Source organism: Erithacus rubecula (genome assembly GCF_903797595.1).
Source record: "Erithacus rubecula genome assembly, chromosome: 4".
NCBI lineage: Eukaryota > Metazoa > Chordata > Aves > Passeriformes > Muscicapidae > Erithacus > Erithacus rubecula.
The window spans coordinates 6,756,923-6,781,701 of NC_136686.1; the positions used below are offsets into that span (position 1 = coordinate 6,756,923).

Consider the following 24,779-nt stretch of genomic DNA (forward strand, 5'->3'; position numbering starts at 1 on the left):
CGCGGCCGGCGCGCACTCCCCGCGGCAGCCGTCGGGGACTGCCGGAGCCACGCGCGCGGCACCACCCCTCGGACCCGGACCCAGACCCAGACCCGGACCCAGACCCAGACCCAGACCCAGACTCAGACTCAGACCCAGACCCAGACCCGGAGCCAGACCCCAGCCCAGCCTCACCCCGGGGGGCTCCGACCGCCCCCAGGCTCAGCCCAGGGGCAGTGACTGCCCGGCCCGCCCGGCCGCAGCGTCAGCCAGGTGTCCGAGTGTAGGAAATGGTGACACGAGCACTGCGGAACGTGGCAGGGCGCGGCGGGAATAACGCCGCGTCCGTGTCCCGTTTCCACTGCGGGGCACCGTGAATAAGCAGATGTTGTTTCCCGGAGCGAAATGCGAGAGAGTTGACAGATGCCGGGAAGTGTCGGGGACTTTTCCGCGCCCGGCAGCGGAGCGGGCGCTGAGCCCTCCGGCACTGCGGCACCGGGAGCGCTCCGGGCCGGGCCGAGCCGGGCTGGGCTGGGCTGGGCTCGCAGCTGCCCCGGGCACGGGCTCAAGGACACGGCCACCTCTGACACGGCACTGCTCGGTTGGTTACACCGCTCTCCGCGGCTCTCGCCCAGTATCTGTTACTCTCGCCTTCGCCTATCTTTCGGGTTTATTTGTTTTAGACAGAGAACTATTTCAAGTTCCAAGCAGCAGCCCCACGGTGACCTTCTTTCGTCCCTTCAGCCTTTGCCTTCTCTGCCGCTAGTTTTCTGTATTTCCCTCCCATCTGCCCTTCTCATCACTGCTGTGCCTCCAGCGCTGTCCCCGGGGACAGCCTGGTTTGAGCACAGCAAGAGCTCTGGATCACTGGGTAGGGCTGCAAAACAGTCCTAAGAGTATTTTCCTCTTGGCCGTGTTTCTTATGCAATTCGGCATATAATCAGATGGACGCCAAGTCTTCCTGTACTCTCTCACTCAGTCTGTGACTCATTAACTTAAGTTTTAACTTCGCTTAGATTAGCTCAGTAGGATTGTAAGACCACAGCACTGGGAGAAAATTTATCTTCTGAATGTCCTTGACAAATGGATTTGAATTAATTTCTATTAACATTACTGTGAAATTCGGTCAGGTTGATAAGCTTCCTAAGACTGAACATGATTTCTCCCTTCCCTAGTCTCCCTTTCTTCACTCTCCTGTGTTGAACGTTAGCAGTTCACGTTTTAGAGGAGAAATCTTGTAAATTATTGTTTCCTACACTTCTGACCAGAGCTGCACTTTAGTTTTCTACACTCTCATTAATGTGAGACCAAGCTTTCTTTACAGCACACTACAAGGGACAGATACAATCATAAACACAGCTCCTTCTGTAAGGAATTAAGCTTCCGTTTTGCCTAGAGCATTGTCAAAGCTGGGAATTCTCCATGCCAGAACACTTAGACTTTCTTCAATCTAACATCAAAACAGTCATTCATCTCTTTGTTTGCTCAAATAATGCTCAAACTTGTTCAAAGATGGAAGAAACAGAACAGGAATTCAGTGTAAATCATAGCAGTCCCCGGTAGAAGAGTTCATACTGCGATGAAAGGGAATTCCAGTTTGGCAGAGGACAGAACCTGCAGCCTGGGGAGGACTTGACACAGAAAATCCCCAACTATTCCACACAGAGATCCTTGAATGCCACCACCTTGTGCCCCAAAATCACTCCACTGTGCACAAACCCAATGCACATTGCATCTACACCACTCCCTGAAAAAAGCCATGTTCTTATCTTAAGCCAGTTTGGGACAACTACTGTGAAAAGATTTAAGAAATGTATCTTCAATTCTTGAATCTGGTGGCACAAACTATCAGTCAGTCATTTGATAATGAAGAAAATACTCTTCAAATCAGCTATTCCCATGCATTGACTTCGGTAGGCTGATATACTGCTTATACATTATATATTTATATATATACATAAAACATATAATTATATATATATATATCTTACATTATAATATGTACATAGAAATTGTATACTATTTATTACTCTATTTGCATGTATTTTTACTGTATTTCCATATATACACTTACTATACTTTTTATATATATAATACCCACCTTCCACACACACATGTAAGTACAATAAATTTAGCTGTTGTGTCATAGTGGAAAGGCAGTGTGTTATTTTGGGAGTTATCTTCATATGGAATTTGAACTGGTTCTGGCTTCCAAGGGAATGGAGATTGATCAAAAATGAGGAATTTACACAACATTTTTGTACAAACAACACTACTCAGATTTTAGTACAACCTGAGAAAGAACAATTGTGTTTTCCAATGTTTCACTTAAACATCTTTATAATTCACTAGCATCTTTATAACTGCATTGAAACATATTTATAAATGCTATGAAATCATAATTTTGAAGAGACTGTTAGCAGGAAAAAATAAAGCTTACCAAAAGGCAATTTTTATGAACATCTTATTATTAGGAGGTTTCTCAAGGTGCCACTTTAGGGAATAATATTTTCAAGCTGCTGAATATTCTTTTCTGGTTACAAGATGTTTTCTATCCTTTTGACACTTACATGAAAAATGCCTGGACACCTTTGGAAGCCAGAAAGACAATAACTATTATTAGAGTTTTGAAAATACCTTTTTAACTGCCAAGTTTTTACCCCATTCCAAGTGGACCATTAGAATCAATTTGGAAGCAACATTATTAGAGTCATCTTAGTGTACTTTTGGAATCTACATTATTGCTCTTCCTGTGAAGAAAGCAGAATTTGTCTGCACTGGGGTTAATACACATGCAGGTACAGTAATTTGACTGCATTACTTACAGTAACACACTTTAATGTCTGTATAAATAGATACAGGGCTTGAGGCTACATGCACTGAATAAATACATATATGCACTCAGAGAACTGCTTGGGGAAATACACCTCAGGGTTAATAAAGTACTGTTCCTTTCAACTTATCAAGCGTAAATTAACTTTATGTATATTCAAAGATTAAGTTTTTCTCGTAGTGAATTCCAAGAGATCAGTGGTCTAATTATATCTCTCATCAGTGATGCAAGATCTCAGCAAGATGACACTATTATGATGCCATAAATAATTTACTTACATAGAGAATTACACTTTACCATATTAATTAGTTTGATTTTAGAACTTTGATATTTTTTCCAAGTATTAAAAAGCAGTTTTCTCTGCACATTTTCATTTATATTAAAAATGTGACATCCAGCAAAACATTACCTTAATCTTTTTTCCTTAGAAGAACAGCTGACAGTTTATCCTGGTGAGCATCTGATTCAGACTGTTAAGAACAGGACAGGAAGTTTGTGGGGAAAAAAAATCCTCTCATTTTAGATAAGTATCCCACGGTTATTTTTACTTTTAACACAATCTATTTTTAAATATGTTTCTTGTTTCTTCTGCTGTCCTCAGAAATTCCATGTGTCCTTTTAGGCACTAGTACTTTCCCTGTAAAAAAATTCTGTCTCTTGCCTCCACTGAGAACAAATTTCATATTTCTTGACTGCTGCCATAACATTTCAGAATTCTCTTCAAACTCCTTCTCTCTTGCTAAGAAACTCCATGTGTTACAATCTTTATTTACACTTGGAATGTAAATTTAAGAACTGTATTTTCATTGCAAATGTAATGACTATATATGCCAACCAATGACAAGGAATTTCAGATTATGAAATTTAATTCAACTCAAATCATTCAATTTCACTGTTTCACTGCCCAACTTTCACTGGGAAAGAACTTTTCAAATAAAAGCCATGTTCTTGTCTGAAATATTTTTTGTTGTCTTTTTGTTTTTCACAAGTGTTTTTAATTACTGTTTCATACTGTCCAAACTGTTCTATTTTACAACAGTTGTCTATGACTACCTCAGATGTGAATGATTCACTTTTAACAGGTACAAAACTGCAAAATAATTAAGGCATAGAAGACTTTCTGTCAATAGCAAAGGCATTATTACTGGAACAGTTCAAGTATGGAGAGCTTGCCTAGACTTTGATGGCAACTTTAAAAAGCTGGAAAAAAATAGAGTCAAGCCCACACAACTTCCTACAATTCAATATAAAACAACCAGTTTTTCCAAGATACTCATTTATGTTCCTATTTCCTCTTAATAATCGAATTTTTAACAAAATTGTGGCTAAAGCCAGCTTTTCCCAGCTATCCACATTTTTCTGCAGAGAAGACAGGAATAAAGTTTTTCTTTGTTTTGTTGGTTTGTAGGTTTTTTTTTAAGAAGCCCTGCAGGTCAGCATAAATGGATATCTCTGCACCACAGGGCACAGAGTCCTTCCCACTGACTCAAAGGCTGGAGTGAACTCTTGTCATAAAGCAGGCACAGAATTTCAGCTCCCTTCTGTAATTTCTATCCAAGTCAACTGAACAGCAACCGCTTGAGCAACAGCACCAGTTTATAGTGACACAGTAAAGCCCTTCCTTTACCACGGACAAATGAGCTCTGCCTGACATGTTCTGCTGATGAAATGCAGGGCTATATATCTTCTGTGAAATGTCTATTGTTTGGCAGAGTTTATAGCAGGAAGTGGATCAGGAGACAGGGACATTTTAGGCAAAAGTCCTATTGTAAAGCCAACAGTAATGAAGTAGCTTTAGGAATAATACTGTTTCTTTTATACTAATTAAGTTCCTCAAGCCATGTACAGAAGCTATTCTCTGGGAATTTTATTAATTCCTTCCATGTCAAAGAATTAATAGGGAGAAAGGTTAGTGCCCAGGAAGCAGGCTCCACTATTCAACTCTAACAATAAACTCCTTCTACACTGATGCCATTATAACAATTCCTGTAGCTGTTTAGAGCTTGCTCATTTAATTCTTCATACAATACTTTCCTTATGCCAGGGAGCACTGGAGCATATGAGGAACAGTATTTTAGGACTGAGACATATTTATATCAGCTCTTCCTGGTAAGTTATTATACTAGCCAAAGTCAGAACTTTTGAGAACTGTTATTTCTGATTTATTTTGCTCCCCTGAAAGCCAAACAGTTTCTTTGTGAGATACATTTGGAGGATGACTGGCCCAAGGCCACAGTTAGTTACTCAGAACTAAGAGCTTGTCTGCTCACAGTCACTCAGATTTAAGCCCTCTCAGTCAGAGTTGAAACAGGCTTTAACATTTTGGAGATACAGACTCCAGCAAAAAGAGCTACCTCACCTCTGAATGACAGCATCCACATGAGGTTTATGATCTTTTACTCTGCGTGTCAGCATCATTCCTGTAGTCAACTCCCCTTAATTCCTGCAGCAGACACCTACCTCAAGTGGAGAACACATCTCCCCTCAACCTCAGGTCCAGCTCTCAGCAGAGCATGCCCCAAACTCTCACCAGCCTGGGCACCACTTGGTACTATTAGTTCTGTCCTATTACAGCAAAAGATTTAGTCAAAGATGCAGAAGTGAAAAGGTGAAGATTTTATCTCTGAGTAAGCAAATACAGTTTTGCTTTTCAGTTTCTCTTCCTCCTAAATTGATTTTCACCTTTACCTTTCAAGACCAGGCACAAACTAGCATCCAGCATCTCACAGCATAATATCCACATATCACCCTCTTTCTTCTCCCACAGAACTTAGCTATAACTGCTTTTGTTTCCTTGGCACCCTCCAAGTCTGCAGAAAAGCTGCTTTAAGCACATTCATTCCAGCTAACACAGACTCTTTCCTTAAATCCCTTCAGAGAATTTTTCAAGAGTCTTAAAAACAGACATTACGTAGCAACAGAGCTTCCTAATTTTGAGTTTCTCAAGAACATTTCACCGACGTGCACAAGGCCTCAAGTTCTGCATAGAAAAGGAAGAATTGCTGCTCAGATTTTTTTCCTGGGGTTTGTGTTGTGGTTTTAAGCCCAGCTGGAGATGAAACACCACCCAGCTGCTTGCTTAGCTCCCTCTCTTCCCCTTCCCACACTGGTGGAGTATGGAGGAGAATTGAAGTAGAACTTTTATATTGAGATAAGAATAGTTTAATAATTGGAAGTAAAACAAAATGCAATAATAATAGGTAATAATAATAGTAATAGTAATAGTAATAATAATAGGTAAAAAAGCACAAGTGATGCACAATACAACTACTCACTATGTGTACACCCCCCTTTCCAAACCCAAATCATCCCTGTTGTGTAACTCCCCCAGTTGAGAGTCTGGCCATGACATTCCATGGTGTGGAATATCCTGTCCAGTTCAGGTCACCTGTCCCAGTTGTGCTCCTTCTCTCTTCCTTTTGTGCACTTCCTTACTGGCAGAGCATGAGACAAGACAAAATAATAGTCATGGACTTAGAATAAACAAAACTTAGTAAAAAACCAAAACATCAGTGAGTTATCAACACCATTCTTATTCCAAATCCAAAACACAGCACTGCAACAGGTACTGAGAAGAAATTAACTCTGTCACAGTTGAAATAGGACAGTTTAGTACTGATTATCAGAAAACCAATTTTAGTATATTATAATTCCGTGTTATTTCAGTTTTGTTCCTTAAAACTCCCTTTACATACATAAGTTTTTCATATGTTAGAAGTGAAAATATAATTAGACCTTCAAACTTCAACCTCTGCAAAAAGCCTGTCAAGAAAAGGAAATGAGGAGAAAGCAGTCTGATGCATATAATGACTAGACTATTGTTTTTAAAAAGAAAATGGAATGAGATCAGGGAGAGAGGGTCACTGCACTTGCAGTGTCTTTGAATTCTTGCTCTTTTAAGAGAACATTGCATGACTAAATTCATGTCTGGGTCAGCAAGATAAATTACCAGTAATACATTGGTTGGAGATACAACTAAAATGTGGTATCAACATTTGAAATCTTAATTCTAGTTCTGAGATTATTTGCTATGTCAAAGATTCCTGTTAGATTTTTATTTTACATTTCCCCCCCTAGTTAGTAATATTTCAATGCTTTTATTTTGAGGTACTACTGATAATTCACTAGATATTTTACAAAGATGTTTCATCCTCAAGGGTTTGAAATATGCTTTCCCAATACTGCACTGGGCCAGAGAGAAGGATTTGCATGTTTAGAACTGACAGGTCTGCTACAAAAACATCTTCAGTACAAAATAATTCTTTGTAAATACTTTATTTTACTTAATGTATCTGCTACACACTGGGACAGAAATCTTTGAAAGCAACAGCAAGATTTCCAGTCCAGACTTTTGAAATACTGAATACTGAGGATGCAATCTTAAATGAGCTGACCCTTTCCAAGCCAGCAGAAACCCCCAAAACAATTAAATAAGAATATCCAGCATTAGTAGCATTACAGATAGTGCCATTACTATTTTGTGTTGTTAATGCCTATGTATTGGAGGCTCTGATTCAACTCACAGCCTACCTGTAATAACACCACTGCCAACACAGAGTATCACCAACAAACTAGTTTGGAAAACCAAGATTATTTAGATGCTATTATCAGTATTGGGTCATTGTGAAATTGCACCTAAAAGTATCCCCTGGATTCAGTCTCCAATGCCTTCCACAGCAATAAATGCTACAAACCCAGACCTGGTTTTGTTGTCATGTCAAGCCTTCCCAGAAAGGAGCACTACTGTTGCACTACAAGAACAACAACACATCCTCTGTCCCAGCCACGACAGAAATCAATCACAAGCAGTGACTGAAAGCTTCATTTTCCTTCTATCACCGTACCCCTCCTATGTTACCTGTCTGACACAAATATAATCATACTACAAAATACTATTTACTACAGGCCCACAGTCCCCAGGGCTGGGACTGCTTCCCACTTTATTCCTAACAGGCAGTTGGGGGTAAAACCGGAAACATCTGCCCACTAAATACAATGTAATTAAAACAACACCACTCATGATTAACACATCTGACTACATCTCTACTTAAGAGCAGCTTGCCTGTGAAGGCTCAAATATGCAAGCAAGACTTACAGTTAGAAAGTGAGAAAAACCAAATCAACCTTCCACCACCACCAATTTACCCCACATGAAAAAACCCAAACAGAAAATCCCAACATATGAGATCTGGAATTTAGGTGAGCTTTACTATCCTGCAGTGATCATCTTGCCTTGGCCTTACTTATTTCAAAAGTTAACTAGAGTATGCTTTTGTAGAGCCCAGTGAGAAGATTCAAGTCTGATGGAGAGAGAATCAGTTATTTTAGGGGAATATACAAGATTAATGAAGATTATGCATGGAATGACTCAGCCTACACATTTCAGTTTTGCTGCCAGGATAAACCCCAGATTCTGTGTAAGGGTATTGGTCAGCCCAGCCCTCATCTGCCCCCTTTCCCCAACACAAGCTGCTCTTGCCAGACTGTATTCAACTGTCCCAGAGATCATTGTTTGCTGCCCTCTTCTAGGAGGCTCTTCCAAAGCAGGTGAAGTGGTGCAGTTGCAGGTGATTTGGTTTAGGTTTTCAAGAAACTAAAAACTTTTGGGAGAGTTAAGTTAAACATTACAAAAAAAAAAAAAAAAAAAAAAAAAAAAAAAAAAAAAAAAAAAAAAAGAGGGAAGGAGAATAAACCAATGTATGTTACCATTTACAAACAACCATCCAATATGTGGTGGAAAGTCAAGGTGGAAGCAACAGCCAACCCCAGACCCCACTAGTTTATTTATATGCTTTGCTGTTTGAAGACTGAAATACCTCTTTTTATCTTTTGCTCCTTTGTTTTGGTAGCTAAGCTTTGCATCTTAGTTTTGGTATCATCACAGCTGTTCTTACCATAGCTACCAGAAATAGCTTGCCATGTCCAACAATATTTTTGTTAAATAAAATATACAAAAATATACAGATATTTGACTTATATACATGCATAGATACATGGAAAGATTCTGGTGCAAATAAAAATTTATCATCAGCTTCAAGCAATGAGATTTATCATAGCATCTGGTTGTTCTGTCTGTTTTTCACAGACATGCACTATCTCAGAATAAAAATTAATGGTTAGTGAAACAGTCCATCAATATGCCATTGAAACACACTCTCAGTCCATTAAACTTCCTGAAAACTTCCCATAAAACTTCTTTAAAGAATTACCAGCTCAGAATACTTAAAGGAAATAAAAACCCCCGACCCTTAACATATAAAGACTTGCTTTTCAACTTGTTAATACTGGTTATAAATCAACAGCTGCATTAACTGGCAACAGCCTCAAGTACATGTACTGCTAATTTTTTCTAGATGCCCTTTTTTTACCAAAAGAATCTGAACCATCACTGTGAAAATATTAACACTTACCACTATCACCTTTTTATAGAATCCACAGCTCATTTATTATAGGCAGGAAGGGATAGGCTACTAGAGGAAATAAATACTATTCAGAACAGCAAGGAGTTTCTTTCAGAAAACAACTTAAGAGTTGCCATCTTTATAAATAAAGTTCTTGATATTATTGAGAATTAGCTTATACAAATTATATAAACATAATTGCATATACATACACACTCTCTATGCATTGTTGTAATAATTACCAGGTCAGTATATGTCTAGTACAGTTCCTGGGTTTTGAGTGTCTGTTTCACTTTTTAAAGGCTGTTTTGTCTCCATCAGTATTTCCTACATGCAATGTAGCAAAACATAGGAATCTGTTCCAAAACTTCAAGTTATTCTTGATGTCTTCCTACCAAGAGTGCAGCTGTTTTTTCTGTCCTCACTTCCAGGTGGTGAGGACAGGCTTTCCTGAATCCCTTGCACGGCTTCCTTTGACCCCCGTGGGCTGCCCAGGCCGGCCCCGCAGGTCGCGGTCGGTCCCATCGCTCTGCGCCATCTCTTCATCGTACCTGCAGGGAACAAAACCCCTCCAGTGCCTTGTCCTGCTGCACAAACAGCAGTGGCTCCTGCACTTTCTACTTCTACTTTCTATTCTGCTTACTAGCTAGAACTGGAGTTTGATACAAGTTGTTCTACACACAGCTTCGTGCAGGCATAGCATGACATGCAGCTATGATTCTACAAATCTGTAATTTTACAATACAGATAATCTGAAGTATCTTCAGCTCCAGTTTGAAATAACCAAGTCATCTCGCAGCTTTGGTCGAACTCCCGAGTTTGTAAAATTTTGTGCTTGTGAAATTCCCCATGTACTTCTGCAGATCTGTGGTTAAGCAGAACATCAGACTGCTGCCAGTTTAAATAACTCCTGAGCTACTGCTTCAAAGGGAGGATTGTTAGCTGCAGTGTTAAAACTCCCCTATTGCATCACAGAGAGAGAAGGGAAAGAATGAGGTGAACTAAACAGCCATGTGATCAAACAAAATGCATTTGGTGACTTCAGTATTTGGTAACACTTAACCAGAGTGATGAGTGGTTCTGTAAATATCTAAATCCATTATAGCCTCAGAGAACCTCAACATACACTGACATTTCAGCTGCTGAGCAAATTCCAAGCAGAATTTGGTTATAGATAGGTAATTGTAATTAACAAGAGATAATACTAAAAAAACTTGTAGAAAAATCACAATATATACTTAATTATACTCTTTTATGTATTCATAGCTACCATTTATATAACACTCATTAAATCTTAAATCCTAATTCAGATCACTTATGTTTAACTGCTTTTACTAGTATAGGGAAAAAGTATTTGAGTATGAACTAGTGGATCAGCAATGTACATAAAGTGCATTACTGACATACTGAGCAATTCTAGCAATTCTCTAGTGCTAGAGAAGCTATGCACACATTTTCTCAAAAAAGATGAGAAACTGTGTCAGCAATATGGTGTTCAAATCAGTGTTCTTCTGCATAAAACCAATAAATCCTAGATAAATCTTGTAGATATTCAAACATAAAAGTCTAAGTTTCCTTAATTTGTCTTCTTATAATACAGATCAAGGAATTTAAAAAATATCTAGCAATTTTATTATTTATTATTACATTCATGAATCACAGGACTCAAGAGGCATTATTGCTATGAACTGAGATAAAATTTGCATCAAATAATTTTTAAACCAAAATCAACTATTTTAACTTGTTTAAGTACCATGTATATATTAACCTCCATACAATTAAACTAAAACATGTAGAAGACAAACATTCTCTTTGCTTTTGTCTCTCTGATGGAAGCTCAGAAGATGCAAGGAGGGGCTTTTCAGACAACATTCTCTCTGGACATGAGGCAAGGGAACTCTGCTTTAATGCACTCCCACCTCCAATGCAGCTCCAATGAAATTAAGTGGTACTTTGTGCCCATTTTTCACATCAGAACGAAGTTCACCTTACTTTTTTGGTCTACATTACACATCAAAAAAAGTGAGGTGACAGAAAAACATTAGCCTTTATATGAAACATTGATCAAACTTACAAGACTTCATAATTGCCCAGAACCTCTTTTGGTGGAGATTTATTCCATTTGCAGTCAGGAATTTCCCCGTTAGGCACGGCAATGTTCAGTGTGTCATTAATAAGATTATACTTCAAGATGCGATCATTAGCGGTGCTGGAAGTAAGAGAAGGGGAAGCATTAACCTACAAAAGGAGAAAAAAAAACCAGTATCAGTTTTTGGAGTGTTCTCCAAACAGCATGTGTGGTGTCTGTGTGTGCCATATGGAAATTGTGGCTCAATGCACATCTTCCAGTTCCTCAGGCACTGGAAGGAATTCCCCACTGGGCATTTTTTCTGTACTTAGACAGGAAAGTACCAGTCTTGTTAAGTGTCCGCAGGGTCAGCCTGAAGATTTCTGTTGAGATGAGATTCACCAGGGTGAATCAGACAAGACAGAATTTTTGTTTCATTTTCTCTTTACACTGTTACAACCCCGCACATTTGAGTACTTAAAATTTGCCCAGTTCACATGAACAACTGTTACACACAGAAATCTGTGGCTCTATTCTAGGTAAACAACTTTTCTCTACGTTCTTATCTCCACTATTATATTGTGAGCTGAAGAGTGCTCTCTATTCAAAGCACTACATTGTATCTTGTTTAATTAAAGCTGTCATTCATTTAACTTAACTTTGTTCCCCATTTATTTTGGAGAAGTAGTATCAGAATGGTAAACAGATGATTTCTTTTTCAATGAAGTTCACTTCAGATTAGATTGAGAAGGGAAAGGCATGGATAAAATTTATGTTTACATACAGATCTAAAGTTAATATACCAAAGAGAAATTTATATCAAAAAAACCCCCCAACTTTCCAAATATTCCATCTATTCTTTGTATGCTCCTTTTGTTTCTTCTCAACTTGTATTAAGGCCATGACAGCACTTAAAAATTAAATTTGATATTATGCTCCATGAAGTCAATGCTCATTTTCCAGGTACCAATCCAGTATTTAATAGGGCTGCTAAAATTCAGACTTCCTCTCAAGTGCAGTTGTATGAATGCACTGCATTTAGAAACCAAAACAGAAAGCCACAAATAGAAACACCAAAATAATGGGAAAGAAAAGCATATGCTAGCTTGATAGCACATGATAGCTCACATGACCTATCTGACTTTCCAATATTTTTTCTTAATCCACTTACCTGATAAAAAGTATAGTTTAAAAAGAGGAAGGACTACATTGAAATCTACTTAGTTTTATTCTGTGAAATGAGAATGCAGTTTTTTGCTGTATTTTATAAAACTTTACCTCAATTAGCCAGGGTTTAAGCTTGTCATCAATGATAATGTCATATCCATAACACTCAAAGCAGTGTTTATCATTATTCATTACAGGCTGGGGAAGAAGAAAAGACAGTAATACTTATTAAAATCTGTTCTTCAGTAAGTAACCCAATTACACACTTTCTCTGCTAGAAATCCCATGTGATGACATTATTAATCTTCCACAACACTTTTCAGTGTTGTAACTCAAATATAAGCCTGCTAACTAGTAGATTCAGCACTGCTTCTTTTTTTGAGACTGTATGTAAATATTTCAGTACTAATAATTGCATTGATGTTAAGTATTAAATTATGTTAATTTGCCATTATGTTTCCATAGTGAAAGCGTTTTCATACTTTGCAAAAGTAATAACTATATTTAAGGCCTGCATGCATCAGGAGAAAACAGAAAGTTTGAAAATTTACAGCTTCATATAATTGTGAATTCTTTAAACTTTAGAAAAGCAATTCAAAGACATTTATTTTATTCTGCTGATGTAACTATGCAGATATGTTAGGTCAATTACAAAATACTTTTTAAAATTATAATTACTCAAGGTAACTATAACCCCAAAGCCAAGAGAGACCAAGAATCAAGTTGTGCTTAGATGCACATTCTCTAGAGAACCAGGAGCTTTCCAGCATCTGCTAAACATTTGCAGTATGCATGGCATAATACTTTCTTTCATGTGAATGAATGCCCTTAGATCTTTCAGAGAAAATTTTGTGAAGGTTTCTGAGATGTTTTCCTCATGACTAGAAATGAAGCTTTTCATTTCTTCAGGGGCCAAAAGGGGGAAGGAGGAACAAGAATCTAATTACACATGCTGTTGTCAGAAGGACAGAGGAACAACAAATTTCATGCTCCATCATTCTCACCACTTTTCTAAGGTTCTGCTAAAATTTTATTATATCCCTTTTCTTCTCCCAAGTACTTTCAGATACGACTGCACAGCAGAGGCCAGGTTAAGCCATGCTTCCCCAGCTCCCACTGATCCTAGCTGCATGACCTTGTCCCTGTTTCTTGTGCTGATTCTGGTGTTCATCTGCTCCTTCTGTGACTCAGCTAATTCCCCTGGCAGAACACCAAGCCATCAATAAAGCAAGGTAGTAATTGTCAGTGCACAAGTGAGCTGATTCAGCTCTAAATGGTGCCAGGACCAACCCAAGAGAGATGACAAGACAATGTACTTGGAACCAGGAGAGTCCTTGGCAACAGTGAGCCCCTCAGTTAACCCTGCTGAGTCCCAGAGTGATACCTGCCCTTGTAATGTGATCAGAGAATATTACCTACACACTAGAAAGTCACTCAAGAAGAGAACTGGCTGCTGCTGCTTTTTTTGTAAAATAAATTAATGTTAACTCTGTGGCTTGTATATAAAAGTGGTAAAAGCATGTTATGTAACTCTGGTGAACTAATAGCCTTAGGTTTCCTTTGATAAATTGTCCTCCAGAGATTTTTTTTTCTTTGACACATTTGTTATTGCTGGAATGACGTCACACATGCTGGCAGAACTTAACACTGCTCACAAGGGCACTGTCAAGTCATATTAAATAGCTCACAAATCCCCCAAGGAAGGAGGGAATTCACTCCTTCAAATATCCACAGACAGCTCAACCCACTCACTCAACCAAGATTCAGTTCCTTCATCTCAAGAAGTATCAAGAAATCAAGAGATAAGAGAGCTGCCGAAATCAGCATCAACACCATCACTCAAAGAGCAGAAAACAGATGTAGGGGTTTGAATGGCAAGCTCACATGGTTATGGGAAACCTGCAGCTGAAATGTTATTGCAGGCAGCACTCACCGCCACAGCCTTCAGGGACTGCACAATTATCCAGTGGATTTCATCAAATAATTTGTTGGTGACTTCCTTTCCACGGGTGCTCTCCAGATACAGGCGTAAGTTACTCACTGTCCACTTGCCTCCATGGATGTGGTTGTAATCATCCTGAAGAGTTAAGGAGCTCACTCAGTCTAAGATTTTGAAGTTGTTCAGCAGGTTTTTTTCATCCCCAGAAAAAGTCCCCTTATACTTACAAGTACTGCTCTAAAAACAAACCTGGCTAATTGCTCTTGCAGGTTTATAAAGACCACAGCTTTGAACTGCTCTCTGCATAAACAACTGCTTTTATTATAGCACTAATATGCTTGTATCACACATTGCAAATCAAGTAATAAATCTTTCTTAGAAAAAAACAATGGGTACTTGGACAGTTTTACAGTAAACTATGAGTTATGATTTGGAAATAGAAGTTTTAAAATGTGAAAGAACTGAATGTTTTGCTACTTTGGGGATAAGGAAAAAAACATTTAATGAGCAATAGCAGAATTCCACTGTAGGTACCTGTTGTAAACTGCAGACCTTGAAAGTGTTTGTGTTTATTTATTTAAAGTACAACTTGTCTGTTCCCTCCTATCTTCTTAATGGTGCTACTGATAACAGTTACATTCAAGAACATAGTGAAATGACACCTGAATTGTTTTTAAAAGTTAAATTTTTCAAGTAATTCAGTACAAAACCCCACCAAGTGTAACTGAAACTGAACAGGGGGAAACAGGAGGTTACCTTATGTTGTCTTTTCAGAGGCTATCAAGGTTCTGCATTATTTCTCTTTAAATGGAAAGACAAGAGCAAAGCGAGCGTTGCTCATAGTGATGGAAAGGAACATGTTCAGCCCTCAAGGAACTCTCAGGACAAATGCTTTGTCCCTTTATAAAGTGTTCTCCTCAGAGCATTTCTGAGAATTAATTACTGTATGCCTGCTAAATTACAAAACACAGAATGCATAGAGCAGAAAAAGGTTCTCAGAAGAACAAATTCTGTCATTCTCTAGGACAAGGTAAGAGAAGCATCTATGTTATTATAAGGCTTTCTCCTATAGCTCCCCCATTAGTAAATTTGGAAAACTGGACTGAACAAATAAAGACCTGAAACATGTTTCTCAGGATTTGCTCCATGGAAAAAATGTCTTGAGAACAGATTCCAGCAAGGGAACACAGATCAAAGTTTCAGCCCTCTTTGCCCTTTAGAAGTATTACTCAAATCAAAATAGATTGCACCTGGATAAAGCTTTACACAGACACGGTTATTTAATTAAAGACATTAAAACAAAGTGAAAGTAATAATGTATAAGAATTATTGTTGTTCTGTTTGCATTATACATGCATTACACAGCACCTCATCATCATTTTTACAAATTACTGGCAGCTCAAATTAGGTACAGTTTTAGAAGACTAAAACTGTACAGTCTAAATGCCTCTGAAGTTGCAGGCACATTTAAAACATTACAAATAGGATGGGTAGCACAGCTTTACATTAAACTTCTCTACTGCCTTTCTGCAAGACTGAACAGGTAACAGTGATTTATAATTTATAAAAGGCTTTTCAAATATTCTAGTAATGATTCCACATTCTTAGGCTGCTACTTCTACATTCACTTCTGTTGTCCTTTATTCTAAGTGACCTCACCACCACAGTCACTTTTTTTATTTGGGAAAAATCTTGAAGGCCATTCTTTAACTTGTAGAGAAGATGGAAAGGTTCATAATAACAAGGTAGGCAACGTACCATGTTCCTCACATCTTCACTGCTATGGCAACAGCACCAGGATTTTTTCTCTAAGTTCTATGGGACCTGCTTTTGTCATATGTAATTCTCAGTGTGCCCTGTCAAACCCAAACATGTTTGAAGCACTTCAAAAATCAGCACCTGAGCAATAAAACGTTTGTAGTACTGAAAAATGCCATATTTGACCACTTACCCTGGTTTAGAGCTACCAACATTATCATTCACATTGTTATTACAGTAATATCCAAAAGCAGCTCTGCTATGGTGTATATCTTATGGAACAGCAGCAGAGAAGGCACATTAAGCAAGGTTTTAATTTAAGATACATTTCATGTATCTTGTGTATGAGTGCACGTGTATACCTACATTAATACAACCAGGAGCATGTGTTTGTGTGTGTGTCCATATATATTATTTTCTATACCACTAAAATAAAGCTTCTGGCATGAGGAAGTGCAACAATAGAGTTTTAATGACTGTACCAGAGGCATGGTTTGTAAATCACAGACATCTGCTAAAAACACCAAAGGGACAATCATTATCAAGTCATTCTCTGAAGGAACAAGGCTTGGCAAGTGACACTTGATGATCATTTATGTCACCCCTGCCCCACTAACCTTCCCTCCTCACAGCTGAATTTCAGCCTACTTTGCCATAAGGAAGGGCTGGGAAAGCTCTCATATTTCCACATGAATATCAATGGCAAATTACAGCACAGAACTGTCCTGCAGGCAGAGCTCCAGCTTTGTCCATGCAAGATGAAGCCACCAGGTGGCCAGGCAGCACTTACTTATCTCAAGTTTGCATCTGCACATTCCCTTTGTTTCTCACAGAGGGAAGGCAGGGGGCAGGAGGGTGGGGGAACATTGGAAGAAGCTGGAAAGTCCTGTAATGAATAAGTGTTGGAAAGAAGAAATTGAATTAACTGCCAGAGAGAGGGGGAATGGAGAATGAGGAAGGAGATACTAAGCCACTATTATAAAGTACATATCCACATGATCCAAGCTCATTAATTTCATTGTTCAATGCATAAGTGAGCATATTGGCTTTTAAATGAAAGGAGACCCCTGCTCTCAACTACTGCAAGTCAATACTCAAGATATCACACTCTATTACAGAGCTGCAACTCATTATCCTGACTTTTAATTTGTGGTTTTCTAAAATTTCTAAATTCTAAAATGTATTTATTTGTGAGTGCAAGGTGAAGTATTTTAATTGCAGGATGATGAAGAGATGACAAAACCTTTTGATTCCCATTCTTTGGGACAATTTAAGAAAATCAGTCTTGCTACAAAAGAGCATCTAAGAACTCAGCACACTTACCCCATGTTTCTGAATGGCAACGTTTGTGAGATGTACAAACATGTTATCCAGTTCACTTGTACTTGGTGTGTATTTCACTGTGCAAAACCGGCAAAATCCAAGCTTGTACCTCAAATGCAAAAAGTCATTAAAATGTGTTAAATCACTGCAAGAAGCAAGGAAGTGAGCATCCTAGTATACCATTTACAGGTCATGCTTCTTTGTGCAACATGCACAGCATTATTTTGACTACACTGGACATTATCTCTTAACAAAATACAAAGACGTGAAGCCTTACATGTAACATCTCAGTGGACGGTAGGTAGACACCAAAACATAGAGACGAAGATCAAATTTCTTTCCACCAATTAGTAAGGGATTGTTGATGTAGAGGGAAATCACATAGGCTTCTTTGGAAGACTGAGACACAAACCTGAAAAACACCAACCATGCCTCACAATATGGTATTTGCAACAGTAAAACAGCTAAAGTCTTTTACTTCTGTAAATCCTGAGTTGACTGAAATTTGCCTCTTTTGCCAAAACAACCTATGAAGTTGTGGTGGACAATAACACACACTTGGCATCAGGCCTTATATACAAAAAAAAAGCTGAAAATACTGTACAGATGACCAAAATCAATTAGTCATTTAAACTCACACAGTAGCTGACCAAGCAATTCAGAATGCAGCTCTACAATCCAGCCTTCTTCCCTTGAGGAGAATTTAGAGCTTGGCAAGGTCTAGACAAGCACAAAGAATGTAGTGGACTACCTTCATTATTCAAGGTCTTGTACCACTGGAATATTTGCATTTCTGCTTGGTGTGCAATCGCAAACCACTGTGAAAAGTTAATATAACTTTCAGATTGTGACATTCTCCAGATTCCAAACCAAACAGGGGGGAAAATACTCAAATGATATTCACCAGTCACTTGATCACAGGAAAAAACATCAGTTGTGTGATCAAATCTTCTAATCAGAAAAAAACATAAAATTGTTAACCTATTTTATCCATTTGAAAGGAGATCATCAACATGGCATGTATTATTTTGTGTTGTAAAAGGAAAATACATTTATTTCATAGAAATGCACTCTTCCTTTGTACTAATTTAAAAAGTGATTTAATATATATTAAACAATTACTGAAATTGCTGAGGGGAAGGTTTTTTTCTGGCTTCCTGTTATTTAATACGGTCAAGCAGAACAATTTCTTTCTGTGCAAGTTTTTCCCCAAAAACACTGAAGGCAATTTTTTAAAGAATATTAATTGAAAAGTTCCCTGTACTTCCTCATACCAAAACAAGTATTATAACCTGTTGAAGGAGGAAACCAGATAACAACTGAGATTAAATGCAAACCTAACTATAAAATGAACAAGCAATAATAATAATAATAGTAATGGAATACTTTTCCAATGCATCAGACAATCAGCATGATGATGTAGTTCACCTAATTACAGAAAGTACAATAAAGGGTCAGGCTTTAAAAACTCACGAAGATGTTTTGCTGTCTCGAGACCATTTTTTTATTTGGGAGAGTTTATTGATTAGAAATATTCCTTTCCCTTGAGCTTTGCCACAAGGTTTCATAATCCATGTGCTGGAGGGATTCTTTCTGAACTCTTCAACAAAGAGATTATAATCGGCAGGAAGCATAAAAGTCACAGGAACAAAATCTGAATTAAGGGAGGAAAAAAAGGTGCATAATTGAAGACACTCTGGTAAGGTTATTGACACATAAACACTGAAAAATAAAAGGTCTGTATTTTCAGTTTTCTAGCCTGGCATGATCCACCTTCATTAAGACTCCTGTTGCTTTTTATCTCATTTACATTCTAGTTTTTTACTTAAAAAATGGCAAAATGTTGCACAATGCTAAGTTCATAGTAATAGATTCTAATTAATGTCAATAATTTTCTTCTTCTATTTATATGCTGTGCAATTAGAGCATTAAACACCACTCCAACTAAACAACTAAAATGTCTCGATTTCCTGTATCAACTTTCACCATTCTTTAGCATGCTCTGTGCAGGCAAAAATCCTCTTTGGCTGTGTAATTTTTATTTCCATGTAACTCCCATTATTCTTATTATATCTTATTCTAAACTCCTACCATTTTTCTTTGCTCCCACATTCAGTTTTACCATGATTACTGAACCTAAAGAAAAACATTTTTCACTTTTTGCTATTAAATTATTTTCACTTCCATCCCTAAAGAACTGCCTTCTTACATGGATGAAGCATTTTCATTTCACTCTTCCAAGACAAAATTCAACTCCACATATCCCACTCTGTTCCATTTCAATGACTGATCTATTCTTGGCTTAGTTTTGGGGTTTGGGTTTGTTGGGTAATTTTTTTGTCTGGTTTGCTTTTTGTTTTGTTTTCTAGCAGTCATTATTAGTTCCCCTACTTCTCCCAAATTTCCCCTCTGAAGTGTTTCTTCATCCAGTTCTGCCTAGAGCCTTTCTGCAAAAAGTATTAGTTTTTGCTCTACTGTAAGATTTTCTCATAATGGTTTTTCACTTCGGAATTAAAGAAACTGCAACCCTCTCTCATATGAACTAGCAGATCCCTTTGATTTCATCACTAACCAATTGCAAAGTATCTTAAACTCACAATTTTCCCTCTCCAAAATAATTTCTGAGAAACCCCAAATGAATCAAACCCAAAAGAGGAACAGAGCACTTCAAGGTAGCCACTTTAATGTCATAACACTCCAGAATTTCAGTGCTGCATGCACAAAAAAGCTGCTTCAATTCTAGTTACTGACTCCCTAAGAAAATAAGCTGAATGCTGATAATAAGAACAACATACCCAAATAAATATATTTCCCATTTTCATCCTTTTCTGCAAGAGGACTTCCTTCTTTCTCAAGTTCTTTTCTGTATCTCTTGATATTCTTTACCATCAAATCTTTTCTGGTCAGTTCATAGTGGTTTGGGAAATGGTTGACAATTTGGTCATCAGAGAGGCGGTAACCAGTTTCCACACTGAACACATTTCTGATTGTTTGGACGCTCATCCTGAAACCAAAGACAGACATCAAATGATTTCTCTCAAGAAACACACTTCAGGACAAGTTAGAGATCTTTTCCCTCCAAATTCTTCATCTTTTCTCTCTCTCATTTCTCTTTATATTTAATATTTTGTTGCAGTGGCAATCCAATATCCTGAAGTTCTATTAACAAAACAAATGAAATCCTGCTGAAGGTTAATCAGTCCCTCTACTACTGCTGAAATTGGTGCAGGAAGTGAGGACAGAAAGATGACAAATGGGTCCTACTCAACTCTGGCCTGTTGATAGTCAGGTCAGTCCCCAGCAGGGCCTAAAAATGACTGAAGTGCACCCAAATGCTACAGAATCCACTTCCTAAATCTGTTACGTCACACGCTTGAAACTCACCCTTCCTCTTCAAAAAAGCCACAAATCCAACCTCCTACTGATTGCCTTGCTACTTGGATTACAAAGGAATTCAAACATATCACTTGAAAACTGGCTAAGAGGTCCTGCTAAAAACCCCTGTGGATGTTTAGTTATATACCAGATGAAAGTGCTGCAGGGACACAGCCATTAAGTCAATTACTAACTATGCTTTTCAAAGAAGAGTACAGACAAAGAATTTTCCATATTAGATGTCTCAATATGAAAATGTAAGAATATTTCCTGAATGCCATCAATCTGCTACATTATCATTTCAGGAAGGAAAAAAAACCTAACCCAAAACAATACAACCAGTCACACAGCAATTTCCATGAGTGTTTCCCCACTCTCCCAACTGCATTCCAAAAGCATGAGCAGATTACTAGATTCCTGCCCATTTAGATTCCTGTCCATTTCAATAAGTGGGTCACAAAGGGTACATTTGGCAGCACAAACTGCCACTCTGATGTATTTGAAAGGAACATCATAAATTGTTTGGTTTATTGAAAGAGGACTGATCCTGCCAGTCAATAGATTACTGCATTCTAGGACAGCATTTCATGGTCTTATATTAGACAAATATCAAATGAGAAGATTATTTACTCTCCTCCTTTTACCACAATCTTGATCTAATTTCTCATTCACTTTCAGTACTGAAATGTTGAAAATTAGCCTGAACAAAAATCACTATCATGAAGAGAAGGAAAATACAGTTTATTACTGAAGTCTGGAGTCTGGAAAAAGGGCAAGCCTCCATAACATTGATAGAAGAAATTGGCAACGGCAGGGTACTTACCAATAAAAATTCCAGTCTTCATTTTCTGCCACCTGAATCCATCCTCTTTTTTCAAAGTTGTTTATTAAAACAGATTTTTCTATGTCAGTTACCCACTTCACTTTTCCTGCCATTATCCTAAAGCGGAATCAACCTGTTTGTTACAGAAAAGTTTGAAGTTGAAAACAGGGGAGGATACAGGGAAGTAAAAGCAGAAGTGAAGTGGCACCTAGAAAATGCTCTCACATAAGTATATTAGTTTAAAACCCAAGGAAATGACATCTAGGCTCAGACTGAAACCCTGCATTTCTCAGCTGGACAACTGCACACAAGGACACTGATTACAGGGAGAGTTTTCACACTCCCCACCTTTTATAAACAGGCATGCAACCTTCCCTTAAATACACTACTGACAGAACCCCCCTATTCCACACTGGGTAATGTTTAAAGAACCAATACAGATATTGTATTGTTTCTAATTTATCAACATATATTTTTGCTTTGTGTTAAAGCAGGAAAGCTCATCTGGTTCACGTGGTGCCTGTAGAATAAAACCCCATTATTCCAAGAGAAATCCCTTACATGCTCTATCAACAATCAAGATTTGCAGGACCTCAGGGGAGGGATCTGAAGTTACTGACCTTATAACTGATACCATTAAACCCTTACAGGAGGATTTCCCCAAAGGTCAGGTTGTTAGAAGAGTGCTTACAAACTGCAGTTCAGCTCCTGACACCAGATGTCACCTTCTACATTAGATCTCTCACTAGCCCAGGTCAGCCTTTTGTTAGGATCACTCGACCATGCTGGCAGGAAGGGACCTCAGCAAGTGCCTCTGTCCAGCCTCCTGCTCAGTGCAGGGTCAGAGTATGAGGTCTGGACAGTTTGCTCAGAGCTTTACCCATTTATGTTTTGAAAAGCCCTGAAGACACAGACAGCACAGCTTCTCTGAGCATCCCATCCCACCACCTCACTGACCTAATGGGGGTGGTGGTAGGGATGGTTCTCCCTGTATTTTTATTATTTTCCCTACATTTGTTATTATTGCTTACATTACTTTGCCAAAAACTCATCGTGCAGAGGGAGTGGGGGAGAGCTGGGTTACCACACACCCACCATCTACTGCCCCTTTTACACACAATTTTCCATTGAAAAGTAAATTAAAACAGAAAATCACCTTTACTAAATGCAGCAATGTAATTAATTAATGTTAATTCAATGTAATGTTAATGCAATTTCTACAAGCAACATGTTGGACTGGAATTCAAGGGGGGTCTTAATTTCCTAGGACTAGATATGGAAATGTATATTTGTTTCTATATTGTTTCTTTCTGGGAGGTATAACCCATATAACCCCACACAGACTATTTATCTATTTATCCTGTCAAATCCTACAAGGCCAAAATGTTTACTAATACACTTCAGTTTTAGAAAGTTTAAGACACATATTTGTATTCATGTTGGTAAAGCAATCTGAAATCAAGCTTAGATACAAAAGAGTATACAAAGGCTCAGGGTCTGTCTGCTTGTGTGTGCTTATATACAACCCCTAGCTCTACAAGGTCGTGATTTTTCTCTGGGCCTTCCAGATATTACCAGAACAAAAGCAAATTAAACAATTAATTTATTTGTGTTGAAGTTTGGATGACTCACCATCAGTGACTCACTAATACCACACACACCACCTTGTTGTGGTTTTAAAAATTCAGGGATTAGTCTGCTTGCTACATGATTGTCCCTTCAAAAGGAAATGCATTAAAGGCTACAGTAGTATTAACCAACCACAAAGTAAACTTTTCAAAAGGTTTTAAACCAACATTCTTCTCATCTCCAAGGTACCTCAAGATATCCACCAAAATTCAAACCTAACATTATATCTGTTTCTTTGACTCCTTGGTCAATTCACACACAGGAAGATGAGCTAAAATTAACCCAGAGCTAAACACTGGAGATAACTTCTACCAGAAATCAAAATAAAAATTACAAGAGTGCAATTCTTTTTCTGTTTTAGGAACTTGATGCCTCACAGATCCCTCCTGCTACAGAAGGATTGAAAGAATAGTTATACAACAGCAAACTGAAAATGTCTCCTTGGTTTCTGCAGAGTTTGATCAATCTCAGACGATGTTTAAGCAGCCTGTAAACAAAATCTTCCAATTTTGTATAAATTGATCGCCAAAACCCACAAACAAGAATGCACAAAAATTAGTATAATTTTAATACAATGTAATTTTCTAGAGAAATAATCTAATCTGCAAATAGGTATTCTAGATAACCCGGTGAGATTGTACAAGACAGCTACACATTCAAACTTCCAGCATGCAACCCAGCAACCTCTACCTCCTTTTAACAGTACGAGATATAACTGCGCTTCATTATTAAATTTATGACTGGAAAATCCAGTTCGGCTGTGCCACCAGGAGGGCATGCAGTGAGATTCCCGAAGAGTTATGGAGGGGAAGGAGCCTGAAAGAGACACATGGCTGTGGGTGATGGAGGGGTGTGTATTTCTGTGTGTGGGGTGTGTATTTGTGGGGTGCCTTTTTGTGTGTGGAGATGCATGTGTGGGGTGTGTCTGTGTGTGGATGTATGTGTGGGTATGGGCGCATGGCGCGCCTATGACGGGTGCATGTGGGACAGGCATGGGGCTGCGGAGGAAGGGGAAGGGACTGGGGCTGTGGGTGTGTGGAGAGGATGTCGGGGAGGGGACGGACACCCAGGACAGGATCCGCCCCGCGGCTCCCGCTCACCTGCTCCCCTCAGCGCCGGCCGTCCCCGCCGCTTGCCGCCATGGCCCCGCCCGTTCCGGCCGCCGCCCGGGGCGGGGCTGAGGGGCCGCCGCCGGCCATGTTGTGTGCGGGGCGGGCCGGGCTCTCCTGAGGGAGCGGAGCGTGCTGCTCGGGAAAGCCCCGAACCCGCCCAGCCGCCTCCGCCTTGACCCTGCTGTGTGGGGACGTTTGGATTTCAAGTGTCTGCGGGTTGGGCCTGCCCCGTGGCGGGAAACGAGCGCTAATAAACATCAGTCCATGAGTACATGGGTTTGTGAAAGGCCCTCGCGTGACAGAACCTTCCTGCATGTTACCAGAATATAAAAAAAACCCTTCCGCTATCCCAGGCTGCTCCCAGTCCCATCC

The 24,779-nt window shown here is 38.8% G+C and overlaps 2 protein-coding genes across 3 annotated transcripts in view; both read right to left on the reverse strand.

Moving 5' to 3' along the window:
- Positions 1-193, reverse strand: part of PACSIN2 (protein kinase C and casein kinase substrate in neurons 2) — a 53,384-nt gene extending 53,191 nt beyond the window's left edge. Inside the window, exon 1 of the mRNA XM_079303798.1 lies at positions 175-193. The gene's annotated coding sequence lies outside the window, so the exon portion shown is untranslated. The remainder of the gene's footprint in view (positions 1-174) is intronic.
- A 6,688-nt stretch (positions 194-6,881) lies between these two features.
- TTLL1 (TTL family tubulin polyglutamylase complex subunit L1) lies at positions 6,882-24,507 on the reverse strand. Of its 2 annotated transcripts, none has more exons than XM_079303810.1 (10): positions 24,362-24,452; positions 21,667-21,799; positions 20,264-20,472; positions 18,942-19,122; positions 17,746-17,880; positions 17,469-17,577; positions 14,382-14,525; positions 12,560-12,646; positions 11,288-11,451; positions 6,882-9,764 (listed from the first exon to the last, which is right to left on the reverse strand). In XM_079303810.1, exons 2-10 carry the CDS (start codon positions 21,777-21,779, stop codon positions 9,635-9,637), a joined length of 1,272 nt encoding a protein of 423 aa, XP_079159936.1. In that variant the 5' UTR covers positions 21,780-21,799; positions 24,362-24,452; the 3' UTR covers positions 6,882-9,634. The 2 variants fall into 2 exon arrangements, with proteins under 2 accessions (XP_079159936.1, XP_079159935.1); XM_079303809.1 differs by having other exon boundaries at positions 8,578-9,764; positions 24,396-24,507.
- Positions 24,508-24,779: the final 272 nt, after the last annotated feature.